The sequence below is a fragment of the Artemia sp. Qi Xiang Cuo genome, chromosome 18, assembly GCF_049724085.1.
Source record: "Artemia sp. Qi Xiang Cuo chromosome 18, ASM4972408v1, whole genome shotgun sequence".
Taxonomy (NCBI): domain Eukaryota; kingdom Metazoa; phylum Arthropoda; class Branchiopoda; order Anostraca; family Artemiidae; genus Artemia; species Artemia sp. Qi Xiang Cuo.
Window position 1 is genome coordinate 38,684,566 of NC_142811.1, and position 14,649 is coordinate 38,699,214.

Sequence of the window (14,649 nt, forward strand, 5' to 3'; positions counted from 1 at the left end):
AAAAAATACAAAATTCCACATTTTTTAAAATAAGAGCTCGAAATTTCTACAGCAGTGTTCTCTGATACGCAAAATCCCATGGTGCGATTTTCATTAAAGTTCTTTTACTTCTAAGGGTATTTCCCTCTTTTTTCTTAAATAAGTCAAATTTTATGGGTAAGACTAAACTCGATATAAACTTATATATTTTAAATCAGCATTAAGATTTGACTTATTTGACATATCTAGCGGCATAAAAATTCTGTTTTTTTAGAGTTTTGGTTAATATTGAGCCAGTTCGTTACCACTAACTGTTAGAAAGGAAATACAAGTGAATGGGGTTTGTCAGTTTAATATACATACGCTGATAGTTATTCCTGAAAATCTTAATAGCATTTGGTTTACAGTTTGTGATCTCATGATCTATGAATTTTTACTTCTGTCGATTTTTACCTAAACAAAAAAATAAGGCTACAACCTCTGGAGCAAAGTGGACCGGTAACCAAAAGTTTTGCTTTAAAATCTGAATTGAAAGAAAAACTTCAACGCAAGCAAATTTAAAGATTTTGCCGTTATAATTTGCGTAAGTAGCTAATTTGGGATGGCCACGACGTTTTTGAACCATAACTCAACATCTGATAATAAGCAGCTCTTACTAGTCTATCTTCATTACACCTAATGAGCTTCAACCAAAATCTAAGCATCACAATAAACCTACGTAGTATTAACAAAAACAAGTCCATATCACCTTTCAGAATCTGTGAATGAGTTGTCTCAAAAAAAACATATGCTCTGCTTTACCCCCCCCCCCTCCCCTAAAAAAAAAAAATATATCCCATTTTTTTTTCTAAAATATTATATAATTAAAAAATTACTTACAAGAATTTCCAAGTTCTAATATCCGAATTTCTGAGGTATACAAAAACTTTGACTCGCTTATAAGATATGTTGCTCGTTATAGTTTTATATTTCAAAAGAATATTGTCCCAGTCTTTATCTATGAAAGAAAAGGTTAAAACACCCTAAAGGCAATAAGATAAACGATGCCAGAAGAAACGCATGGGAACAGAGTTATCTTTTAAGATAATTCTGTCCCAAATGACTTCCACTAATTTTCGCTGGGGACAGCCCCTTTCATATACAGAATAATTTCTGTTCGTTTTAAGTTTTAACGTCGTTCCTATTCTCAGTTAAAAAAGCTTGTTTTTTTATTTATTTATTTAGGGACAGGTGAAATAATTCCCTAAGCCTAAAGGCATATTTCTATTGAGCTTGCAAAATATGCCACAAATACGTCTGGACATTCGAAGCTGTCCGCTAAATTTACCCCCTTGGAAAATACCCCCCTCCCCCGGTGAAAAATACCCCCCACAGAAAACCCCCCCCACCCTGTAACTAAACCGTGGAAAAACAACCCCCCCCCCCCTCTGTGGAAAAATAAGTCTTTCAAAATTTGGGAATTTTATGACTTTTGTTTTTGATTTTCCGTGGGGGGATGAAATTTTGGTACTTGCACAAATGCGTCTGGACATTCGAAGCTGTCCGCTAAATTTACCCCCCCCCCCTGGAAAATACCCCCATCCCCCGGAGAAAAATATCCCCCAGAAAATACCCCCCACAGAAAACACCCCCTCCCCGTAAGTGACCAGCGGAAAAAGACCCCCCCTCTGTGGAAAAATAAGTCTTTCAAAATTTGGGAATTTTATATGACTTTTGTATTAAAAAAAATTTGCATATTAATTTTACTTTTTTTTTATTAAATGGCTTTTTCAAAACTTGTTTGATTTTATTTACGAACTTTTTGATTAGTAATAAATATATGTAACTTACGAATTAACTTAAGTAAAGAACTTCTGTATTCATTAATTTTTAATACGTATATTAGGGGGTTTGCCCCCTGGTCAATACCTTGCTCTTTAAGCTAAAGTTAAAATTTTGTTCAAATTCTTTAAAAATGACTCCTTAATCTCAAAGGCCATTAATTAGAATAAAAAGCTCTTATGAAAGTACTAAAATTCTTTGCCTTGAAGAGCGAGGTATTGACTAGGGGAAAAACTTGTTTTTTTTTAAATATAATTTCTGATCGTTTTCTTTAATAATGCTTGGAAATGCGGCGCCCCCCACATAGCAATGTCCCTTCCCCAATTAAAACTTACTGCATGGAAAGATCCTCCCATATAACCCCCGACCCCCCCCCTTCCCACCTACCAGAAAAAATCCCCCTGAAAACGTCTGTATACTTACCAATAACCAATACTATATGTTAACATTTGGTAAATTTCAAAACTTTCAGCCCTCTCCCCAGGGATTCGTGGGGATTAAGTCATCCTAAACGACATAGTTATCATATTTTTGACCATGCTGAACAAAATGGCTATCTCAAAATTTTGATCAGGTGACTTTGGGAAAAAATGAGCCTGGGAGGGGGCTTAGTTGCCCTCCATTTTTTTGTCACTTAAGAGGTTGCTAGAACTTTTAACTTCTGTTCCAATGAGCCCTCCCATGACATTCTAGGACCAATGGGTCGATACGATTACCCCTGTAAAAAAAAAATAAACACGCATCCGTGATCTTTCTTCTGGCAAAAAATACAAAAGTCCACATTTTTGTAGATAGGTGCTTGAAACCTCTACAGTAGGGCTTCTGATAAACTGAATATGATGTTGTGATTTTTATTAAGCTAATATAGCTGTTAGGCGGTCTTTATCCCTTTGTTCAAAGATAAGACAAATTTTCTGAGGCGCTTAACTTTTGATGGGTAAAACTAAACTTGATGAAACTTATATATTTGAAATCAGAATTAAAATTTGATTCTGTTGATGTATCTATTGGTATCAAAAATCCGTTTTTTAGAGTTTCGGTTATAATTGAGCCGGGTTGCTCCTTACTTACAGTTCGTTACCACGAACTGTTTGATATATTTTTTGGGTTAAGAGAATAGGATATTTGCGTCTCATATGCCATCTTCTATTCAAAGTACAAACTCTATAACTCGTAATTAGCCGACCCATATATACGATCGATATGTCTGTGTATCCTTGGCAAAAGCCAAAACAAGAGACATTCAAGTTTTGTGATAAAAACCAGTTTTTTGAAATGATGCCTATACATGCCACATTTCGATAGAGTCGAGGGTTGGTTTAGAATCGGCATATCATCACCTTCGTATTAGCTTAAGAAACAAAACAAGTCTTGTGACGTCAGCTCTTAAACATGCCCCTTTTCGACAAGAATTCATTTTTGTTTCTATGGGGCATGGCCGCATAAAACCTGTTTCAAACATGCCACAAAGCGGCTGATCCTGTTTTCGACCGACCCGAAAATTTAACTCAATTCTGAATTTTACCAAAGAAAATGAAAAAAGCTTCTTCCACTACAGTTCTTAATTTGGTAATACATTCATTTTCTTTGGTAAAAAATGTATGTAATGTAAAAAATGTATGAACTTCACTTTTTAATTGTATGCCACCAGGCATGTGCGCTGTTTTGTGACATTTATTTATGTACGTGTTGTAAATAAAAATATTCTACTATTCTACTCTTCAGTTCTTAATTTCTCAAAGACTTAAAAATTTTTAAAGTCTGTTCTAAATTTGTCCATGGAAGATAGGAAAAGTTAAATCAATTCTGAATTTTACCAATGAAAATGAAAAAAGCTTCCACTTCCGTTCTTAATTTCTCAAGGACATTAAATATTTTAAGTTCTGTTCTAAATTTTTCCATAGAAGATAGTAAAAGTTAACTCAATTCTGAATTTTACTAAAGAAAATGAAAAAAAACTTCCACTTCAGATCTTAATTTCTCAAAGACATAAAAAATGTTAAGTTCTGTTCAAGATTTTTACATAGAAGGTAGGAAAAGTTAACTCAATTCTGAATTTTACCAAAGAAAATGAAAACAGCTTCCACTTCATTTCTTAATTTCTCAAAGTCATAAAAAAAGTTTTAAGTTCTGTTCTAAATTTTCCATAAAAGATAGAAAAAGTTAACTCAATTCTGAATTTTACCGAAGAAAATGAAAAAAACTTTCACTAAAGTTCTTAATTTCTCAAAGACATAAAATATTTAAGTTCTGTTCTAAATTTTTCCATAGAAGATAGTAAAAGTTAACTCAATTCTGAATTTTACCAAAGAAAATGAAAAAAGCTTCCACTTCAGTTCCTAATTTCTCGAAGACATAAAAATTTTAAGGTCTGTTCTAAATTTTTCCATAGAAGATAGGAAAAGTTAACTCAATTCCGAATGTTACCAAAGAAAATGAAAAAAACTTCCACTTCAGTTCTTAATTTCTCAAAGACATAACAAATTTTAAGTTCTGTTCTAGATTTTTACATAGAAGATAGGAAAAGTTAACTGAATTCTGAATTTTACCAAAGAAAATGAAAAAAGCTTCCATTTCAGTTCTTAATTTCTCAAAGACACTTCAGTTCTTAGTTTCTCAAAGAAATTAAAAATTTTAAGTTCTGTTCTAAATTTTTCCACGGAAGATAGGAAAAGTTAACTCAATTCTGAAGTTTACCAAAGAAAATGAAACTACAGTTCTTAATTTGGTAATACATTCATTTTCTTAGGTAAGAAATGTATGTAATGTAAGAAATGTATGAACTTCACTTCATAATTGTATGCCACCCGGCATGTGCGCTGTTTTGTGACATTTATTTATGTACGTGTTATAAATAAAAATATTCTACTATTCTACTCTTCAGTTCTTAATTTCTCAAAGACATGAAAATTTTTAAAGTATGTTCTAAATTTGTCCATGGAAGATAGGAAAAGTTAAATCAATTCTGAATTTTACCAAAGAAAATGAAAAAAGCTTCCACTTCAGTTCTTAATATCTCAAAGACATGAAAAATTTTAAGGTCTGTTTTAAATTTTTCTATAGGAGATAGGAAAAGTTAACTCAATTCCGAATGTTACCAAAGAAAATGAAAAAAGCTTCCACTTCAGTTCTTAATTTCTCAAAGACATAAAATTTTAAGTTCTGTTCTAAATTTGCCATAGAAGATAGGAAAAGTTAACTCAATTCTGAATTTTAACAAAGAAAATGAAAAAAACTTCCTCTTCAGTTCTTAATTTCTCAAAGACATAACAAATTTTAAGTTCTGTTCTAGATTTTTACATAGAAGATAGGAAAAGTTAACTCAATTCTGAATTTTACCGAAGAAAATGAAAAAAGCTTCCACTTCAGTTCTTAATTTCTCAAAGACATAAAAAATTTAAGTTCTGTTCTAGCTTTTTCCACAGAAGATAGGAAAAGTTAACTCAATTCTGAATTTTACCAAAGAAAATGAAAACACCTTCCACTTCATTTCTTAATTTCTCAAAGTCATAAAAAATTTTTAAGTACTGTTCTAAATTTTTCATAGAAGATAGAAAAAGTTAACTCAATTCTGAATTTTACCGGAAAAAATGAAAAAAGCTTTCATTTAAGTTCTTAATTTGTCAAAGACATAAAAATTTTAAGTTCATTTCTAAATTTTTCCATAAAAGATAGGAAAAGTTAACTCAATTCTGAATTTTGCTAAGGAAAATGAAAAAAGCTTCCACTTCAGTTCTTAGTTTCTCAAAGAAATTAAAATTTTTAAGTTCTGTTCTAAATTTTTCAACAAAGGATAGGAAAAGTTAACTCAATTCTGAATTTTACCAAAGAAAATGAAACTACAGTTCTTAATTTGGTAATACATTCATTTTCTTAGGTAAAAAGTGTATTTAATGTAAAAAATGTATGAACTTCACTTCTTAATTGTATGCCACCAGGCATGTGCGCTGTTTTGTGACATTTATTTATGTACGTGTTATAAATAAAAATATTCTACTATTCTACTCTTCAGTTCTTAATTTCTCAAAGACATAAAAATTTTTAAAGTCTGTTCTAAATTTGTCCATGGAAGATAGGAAAAGTTAACTCAATTCTGAATTTTACCAAAGAAAATGAAAAAAGCTTCCACTTCAGTTCTTAATATCTCAAAGACATAAAAAATTTTAAGGTCTGTTCTAAATTTTTCTATAGAAGATAGGAAAAGTTAACTCAATTCCGAATGTTACCAAAGAAAATGAAAAAAGCTTCCACTTCAGTTCTTAATTTCTCAAAGACATAAAATTTTAAGTTCTGTTTTAAATTTGCCATAGAAGATAGGAAAAGTTAACTCAATTCTGAATTTTACCAAAGAAAATGAAAAAAACTTCCACTTCAGATCTTAATTTCTCAAAGACCTAAAAAATTTTAAGTTCTGTTCTGAATTTTTACATAGAAGATAGGAAAAGTTAACTCAATTTTGAATTTTACCAAAGAAAATGAAAAAAGCTTCCACTTCACTTCTTAATTTCTCAAAGACATAAAAAATTTTAAGTTCTGTTCTAAATTTTTCCATAGAAGATAGGAAAAGTTAACTCAATTCTGAATTTTACCAAAGAAAATGAAAAAAGCTTCCACTTCATTTCTTAATTTCTCAAAGTCATAAAAAAAATGTTAAGTTCTGTTCTAAGTTTTCCATAGAAGATAGAAAAAGTTAACTCAATTCTGAATTTTACCGAAGAAAATGAAAAAAGCTTTCACTTAAGTTCTTAATTTGTCAAAGACATAAAAATTTTAAGTTCTGTTCTAAATTTTTCCATAAAAGATAGGAAAAGTTAACTCAATTCTGAATTTTACCAAAGAAAATGAAAAAAAGCTTCCACTTCAGTTCTTAGTTTCTAAAAGAAATTAAAAATTTTAAGTTCTGTTCTAAATTTTTCCATAGAAGACAGGAAAAGTTAACTCAATTCTGAATTTTACCAAAGAAAATGAAAAAAAGCTTCCACTACAGTTCTTAATTTGGTAATACATTCATTTTCTTTGGTAAAAAATGTATGCAATGTAAAAAATGTATGAACTTCACTTCTTAATTGTATGCCACCAGGCATGTGCGCTGTTTTGTGACATTTATTTATGTACGTGTTATAAATAAAAATATTCTACTATTCTACTCTTCAGTTCTTAATTTCTCAAAGACATAAAAATTTTTAAAGTCTGTTCTAAATTTGTCCATGGAAGATAGGAAAAATTAACTCAATTCTGAATTGTACCAAAGAAAATGAAAAGGCTTCCACTTCAGTTCTTAATTTCTCAAAGACATAAAAAATTTTAAGTTCTGTTCTAAATTTTTCCGTAGAATATAAGAAAAGTTAACTCAATTCTGAATTTTACCAAAGAAAATGAAAAAAGCTTCCACTTCAGTTCTTAATTTCTCAAAAACATTAAAAATTTTAAGTTCTGTTCTAAATTTTTCCATAGAAAATAGGAAAAGTTAACTCAATTCTGAATTTTATCAAAGAAAATGAAAAAAGCTTCCACTTCAGTTCTTAATTTCTCAAAGTCATAAAAATTTTTTTAAGTTCTATTCTAAATTTTTCGATAGAAGATAGAAAAAAGTTAACTTAATTCTGAATTTTACCGAATAAAATGAAAAAAGCTTTCACTTAAGTTCTTAATTTGTCAAAGACAAAAATTTTAAGTTCTGTTCTAAATTTTTCCATAAAAGAAAGGAAAAGTTTATTCAATTCTGAATTTTACCAAGGAAAATTAAAAAAGCTTCCACTTCAGTTCTTAGTTTCTCAAAGAAATTAAAAATTTTAAGTTCTGTTCTAAATTTTTCCATAGAAGATAGGAAAAGTTAACTCAATTCTGAATTTTACCAAAGAAAATGAATAAAGCTTCCACTACAGTTCTTAATTTGGTAATACATTCATTTTCTTTGGTAAAAAATGTTTGTAATGTCAAAAATGTATGAACTTCACTTCTTAATTGTATCCCACCAGGCATGTGCGCTGTTTTGTGACATTCATTTATGTACGTGTTATAAATGAAAATATTCTACTATTCTACTCTTCAGTTCTTAATTTCTCAAAGACATAAAAAATTTTAGAGTCTTCTCTAAATTTGTCCATGGAAGATAAGAAAAATTAACTCAATTCTGAATTTTACCAAAGAAAATGAAAAGGCTTCCACTTCAGTTCTTAATTTCTCAAAGACATAAAAAATTTTAAGTTCTGTTCTAAATTTTTCAATAGAATATAAGAAAAGTTAATTCAATTCTGAATTTTACCAAAGAAAATGAAAAAAGCTTCCACTTCAGTTCTTAATTTCTCAAAGACATAAAAAATTTTAAGTTCTGTTCTAAATTTTTCCATAGAATATAAGAAAAGTTAACTCAATTCTGAATTTTACCAAGGAAAATGAAAAAAGCTTCCGCTTCAGTTCTTAGTTTCTCAAAGAAATTAGAAATTTTAAGTTCTGTTCTAAATTTTTCAATAGAATATAAGAAAAGTTAACTCAATTCTGAATTTTACCAAAGAAAATGAAAAAAGCTTCCACTTCAGTTCTTAATTTCTCAAAGACATAAAAAATTTTAAGTTCTGTTCTAAATTTTTCCATAGAATATAAGAAAAGTTAACTCAATTCTGAATTTTACCAAGGAAAATGAAAAAAGCTTCCGCTTCAGTTCTTAGTTTCTCAAAGAAATTAGAAATTTTAAGTTCTGTTCTAAATTTTTCCAGAGAAGATAGGAAAAGTTAACTCAATTCTGAATTTTACCAAAGAAAATGAAAAAAGCTTCCACTACAGTTTTTAATTTGGTAATACATTCATTTTCTTTGTTAAATTTGTGTGTAATGTAAAAAATGTATGAACTTCACTTCTTAATTGTATGCCACCAGGCATGTGCGCTGTTTTGTGACATTTATTTATGTGCGTGTTATAAATAAAAATATTCTACTATTCTACTCTTCAGTTCTTAATTTCTCAAAGACATAAAAATTTTAAAGTGTGCTATAAATTTGTCCATGGAAGATAAGAAAAATTAACTCAATTCTGAATTCTACCAAAGAAAATAAAAAGGCTTCCACTTCAGTTCTTAATTTCTCAAAGACATAAAAAATTTTAAGTTCTGTTCTAAATTTTTCCATAGAATATAAGAAAAGTTAACTCAATTCTGAATTTTACCAAAGAAAATCAAAAAAGCTTCCACTTCAGTTCTTAATTTCTCAAAGACATAAAAAATTTTAAAGTCTGTTCTAAATTTTTCCACGGAAGATAGGAAAAGTTAACTGAATTCCGAATTTTACCAAAGAAAATGAAAAAAGCTTCCATTTCAGTTCTTAATTTCTCAAAGAGATAAAAAATTTCAAGTTCTATTCTAAATTCTTCCATAGAAGATAGGAAAAGTTAACTCAATTCTGAATTTTACCAAAGAAAATGAATAAAGCTTTCACTTCAGTTCCTAATTTCTTTTAGACATTAAAAATTTTAAGTTCCGTTCTAAATTTTCCATAGAAGATAGGAAAAGTTAACTCAATTCTGAATTTTACCAAAGAAAATGAAAAAAGCTTCCACTCCAGTTCTTAATTTCTCAAAGATATTAACAATCTTAAGTACTGTTCTAAATTTTTCCATAGAAGACAGGAAAAATTAACTCAATTCTGAATTTTACCAAAGAAAATGAAAAAAGCTTCCACTTCAGTTCTTAATTTCTCAAGACATAAAAAATTTTAAGTTCTGTTCTAAATTTTTCCATAGAAGATAGGAAAGGTTAACGCAATTCTGAATTTTACCGAAGAAAATGAAAAAAGCTTTCACTTAAGTTCTTAATTTCTCAAAGACGTAAAAATTTTAAGTTCTGTTCTAAATTTTTCCATAAACGATAGGAAAAGTTAACTCAATTCTGAATTTTACCAAGAAAATGAAAAAAGCTTCCACTTCAGTTTTTAATTTCTCGAAAAAATTAAAATTTTTAAGTTTTGTTCTAAATTTTTCCATAGAAGATAGGAAAAATTAACTCAATTCTGAATTTTACCAAAGAAAATGAAAAAGCTTCCACTTCAGTTCTTAATTTCTCAAAGACATAAAAAATTTTAAGTTCTGTTCCAAGTTTTTCCATAGAATATAAGAAAAGTTAACTCAATTCTGAATTTTACCAAAGAAAATGAAAAAAGCTTCCACTTCAGTTCTTAATTTCTCAAAGACATAAAAATTTTTAAAGTCTGTTCTAAATATCTCCATGGAAGATAGGAAAAGTTAAATCAATTCTGAATTTTACCAATTAAAATGAAAAATGCTTCCACTTCAGTTTTTAATTTCTCAAAGACATAAAATATTTTAGGTTTTGTTCTAAATTTTTCCTTAGAATATAGGAAAAGTTAACTCAATTCGGAATTTTACCAAAGAAAATGAATAAAGCTTCCACTTCAGGAACTGGATACACATAAGTAAGTTCAATTGCATTAACACGCACTAACACCCTAGAGCCATGACAATACAAAACAAAGAATGAAAAATAACTTATAATTATTTTACATTGCAGAAACAAAGATAAACTAGAACCAAAACGGAAGCAATGAAAAAAGAAATTACAAAATTGTTCATCTGCGCTCCATTTATCATCATGGAAAGGCAGTGTGGTCTCCAAAATTATCTTAGTCAGTACTTATAAATATTTTTTTTCTTCTTTGAGCCACCTAAAGGTGATAAAATAAGGACGCTTGAGACTAAGGAACCAAGCGCATTAGGCTTAGTAATTTTATTCCCTCTGAGTCCAAGCAATTTCTGTCCAGCATTTTGCAAACAAGTCCACTGGACATTGGTTGTCATGAGTCAAACTACAAATCTTGATCATCCCTTAGTTCTATGACTATATATCTTAATTCTGCCATAGGATGGATCGATGGATAATAGACTATTTATCAACAAGTAAAATGACATCATTTTTATACGATCCTGAAAAAGGCTGATGCCATATTTGCCCTCCATATAGCCCTGGCTGGATGGCAACTTCATTTTAATTAAAGTTGTTATTAAACTATCTCCCGAATCATTCAACAGAGATTTGACCATGGTTGTTTTAGACTCTTTCAAAAATGCTTTAATACAGCGGTGATTTTAACATCAAATTTGCTGAATTAGAAATATAGATATTTGCATCATCTTTTAAACGTACTATTTTTTTAAGCACAATGTTCTGTAAAGCAAATGCACAGCTTTAATTTTTATTCTATGCCAGATCTAAAAAATTCCCCAGCAGCAGGTGCAAAACATAGCTATGAAGTTCCTGATGTCACATTGTCTGCTCCAGTTTCTAGCTGAATTTCTTTGTCAGAATCACTTTCCTGTTCTAGCAACTCTAATGCTTGTTTTGCTGCAGTCAGAACTATTGTTTCCATTTTCGTTGCGGTTGAAATTCTATCTGGCTGATTGAAAAGCGTTCATAAGTGATATTAAAGTTTTTAAATCATCCGAAATGCGTCGAACTGTTTTAAAGCGTTTATAAGTGTTCTAAAGCGATTATTTGATAGGAGTTTCCAGTAAAACAGAAATCTTTTGAAATTCCACTATTACATCATCCTAAAAATTTTGTTCCTCTACGGCCAGACAAATTTGCTGGTTATATTACTTTTTGATATATATATATATATATATATATATATATATATATATATATATATATATATATATATATATATATATATATATATATATATATATATATATATATATATATATATATATATATATATATATATATATATATATATATATATATATATATATATATATATATATATCTCTTTTTAATATCTTTTTAGTCCGACCGATGAAGAAGAGACCGACCAAACGAGACCCCTGGAACCCCTTTTCACCAGTTATGAAAATATCACTTTCTGGTCAAGTAATCATAAGACTACGGGAGTTAAGCAGAAAGGAAACGGAGTGAAGAACGGCGTGAGTTAAGCGGACAAAAATTGTGTTAATTCCTAACTTCAATTTTTTAAGCCAGGGATAAGAGTCATATAGCTCACAATTGGCTTACAAGTTGGAAGTTTTGTACATTAAAAGTTGTCAAAAGGTATTTGTTAGGATACAAGAGTCAGGAATATGGAAAACGGCTTTTCAGCAACACCACAACTGAGAGATACTGCCAAATCGCATTAATGATTCTAGGTTGATGTTTTTAAATTTTTTACAAATAACATTAAATAGCCTAACTAAAAAGGAAAAACAAGATAAAAAAGGAAATAGCTTTAAAGTTTTTAAAAGGACGGCAATCCTTTTAGATGAATTCTCTAGCGACATTCTCCGCTGATTTTACACGATAACCGTTGGGGGGAAGTGGAGACATTGACTTTATTAAAAATAAACACAGAAATAAAACACAACTCCAGGGACTGATCAATGATTCCTAGGGCCTAAATGTAGCCCCTGGAGAACGTCGAGTATTCATATTAATATATCACTGATTATTGACAGAACAACAAAGTGTTAAACTTTGACACAGAAAGAATACTGAAAAAAGGCGCTGTGCACTACAGAAAAAAAGAGAATCCTCCTAAACATTATTCATTTGTACTAGTAGAAAGAAAATGTTTTTTTTATAATTGTATCGAAATGACGGAAATGAAACAGAATCTCTTTTATTTCCAGCGGAATACAGTTCCATAATTTTATATACTGTTCCGTATTTTATAGAAAAAACTACTCTTTGCGTGTGACAAAATATCCGAGATAAGAGAAAAAAGTGCAGGAGGCAACGTTGGATAAGCATGATAATGTGACGATAAATAAAAAAGGACAAGTTGTGTCAGTCCTGGGGGTTCTAGACTATTCAAGTATTTATGCATGAATACAGCTGTTTGGAACTGGGAAATTAGCCCTTCTGTTAGAAACTGAGGTTTAAGAAAAACTTTTTTGGTATTCAGTTCATTAAAATAAATTGACCTTATACCTCTATTTTGTAAGGCTTGATTGTCTTTAAATCATAACTGAAAGAATTAGCCCAAACATAACAACTATACTGATAATAAGAATAAACAAGATTAAAATAAAGGGTTCGCAAAACTTTTTGTTGAAGGAAATTTTAAAGTCTATACACAATCCCAGCTCCTCTTGCAATTTTTATAGATAATGAATTTATGTGTTCTTTCCATGACAATCATTCATCAATGACTACACCTAAATATTTAAATTTTGAAACCCTATCTATCAAATATCCATCAGCTGTTAAAAATATTTCAGTGTTTACCTTTTTAATAGTAGAAAAAGTTGTGTAATTTATTTTTATAATATTAATCAAAAAACGGTTACTCTTCGTATATTTCATTAGATCATTCTACGCGCTCTCCATCGTCTTAAAACGTGTTTCAACACTTAAGGCTCGGAATGATAAAACCGTATTATCTGCGAATGATTTTGTCAAACAATCTTTCATCAAATTTCCTACGTCCGCGGTATAAATGAGGCGAAGGAGTGGCCTTAAAATCGATCCCTGGGGAATTCCGCAAGTCTTTTTTAAGGCATGAAAAACAGTTCAAAATTTTTTTAAGTTCAGTTCAGAATCACTAAAGTTATTATAGAAACTGCAAAAATGTTAACGGTACCTGAGCAATAATTTTAATGTTTTAATTCAAAATAAAAAAAACGTGAAAATTTAAGCGATGTGGAAAGACGCGTTCACTTAATACCCTTACCAGGCTCATTTGGTGTGCTATACAATGAAATATCTCGTGATATTTCTTCAAATTCCCTTAATCGTTTAAATAGAATCTCCATGACCGCTGTCGTAGATTAGGAAATTTTTGCCACTGTTAAAATTAGTTTTTTTTTGTTGTTAGATAAAATCAACTCGCTACTTGTTATTTGAGTAAAAAGCAAAAGCCTGGTACATGCAAAACTAATTGAAACAAAACAGAATGATATTTTGGAATTGCTTTTGAACACTATCTGAAAACAGTCAACAATTTAAAAAATCCTTTTCAGACAGATAAAATTCATTTTAACGTCATACGTTAAAGTCTGATTGTTTGTCCCAATCTTTTAAGAACATTTATTGAAACACTTTTTTTAAAAGTGCTAACAGCTTTAGGTATCTCATCTCATCTCATCTCTCTCTATCTCTCTCTCTCTCTTCATACGTTAAAGTCTGATTGTTTGTCCCAATCTTTTAAGAACTTTTATTGAAACACTTTTTTTAAAAGTGCTAACAGCTTTAGGTATCTCATCTCATCTCATCTCTCTCTCTCTCTCTCTCTCTCTCTCTCTCTCTCTCTCTCTCTCTCTCTCTCTCTCTCTCTCTCTCTCTCTCTCTCTCTCTCTCTCTCTCTCTCTCTCTCTCTCTCTCTCTCTCTCTCTCTCTCTCTCTCTCTCTCTCTCTCTCTCTCTCTCTCTCTCTCTCTCTCTCTCTCTCTCTCTCTCTCTCTCTCTCTCTCTCTCTCTCCCTCTCTCTCCCTCCCTCCCTGTACCTGTATGTCTGTCTGTCTCTCCCTCAGAACTAATTATGTTCTGAGGGAAAATAAATAATAGCAATGATAAATATTCTAAACAAGAATACACGCTTCAATCACATGTCGACCTTCCCACTCTAAATATTTTTTTCATGTTCTGAGAGGATTCTAATGCCTCTGTGTAAAGTAGATCAAATCCTTTAACCCCTTTCTCTTCGGAAATTTAAATAATTATTTTCACTTTATGTCCATGCAAGAATTTTGTGACAAATTTCTGAAGAAATAATTTGATGTTTGCCCAGCGTCGCAGGCTATTTTTAGATCTAGTTTCATTTAGCATCACATTATAATATGCGGTGTTCTGGACGGCGACCAATTGTCTCCCAAATATGGGTGCAAACATGAAATGTAAAGACATATA

At 30.2% G+C, this 14,649-nt stretch overlaps 1 protein-coding gene across 1 annotated transcript in view; it reads right to left on the reverse strand.

The window, feature by feature from the left end:
• Nucleotides 1–13,557, reverse strand: part of LOC148941475 (uncharacterized) — a 36,187-nt gene extending 22,630 nt beyond the window's left edge. The window contains exon 1 of the mRNA XM_089104180.1: nucleotides 13,476–13,557. Coding sequence (XP_088960306.1) covers nucleotides 13,476–13,557 — 82 coding nt within the window. The remainder of the gene's footprint in view (nucleotides 1–13,475) is intronic.
• Nucleotides 13,558–14,649: the final 1,092 nt, after the last annotated feature.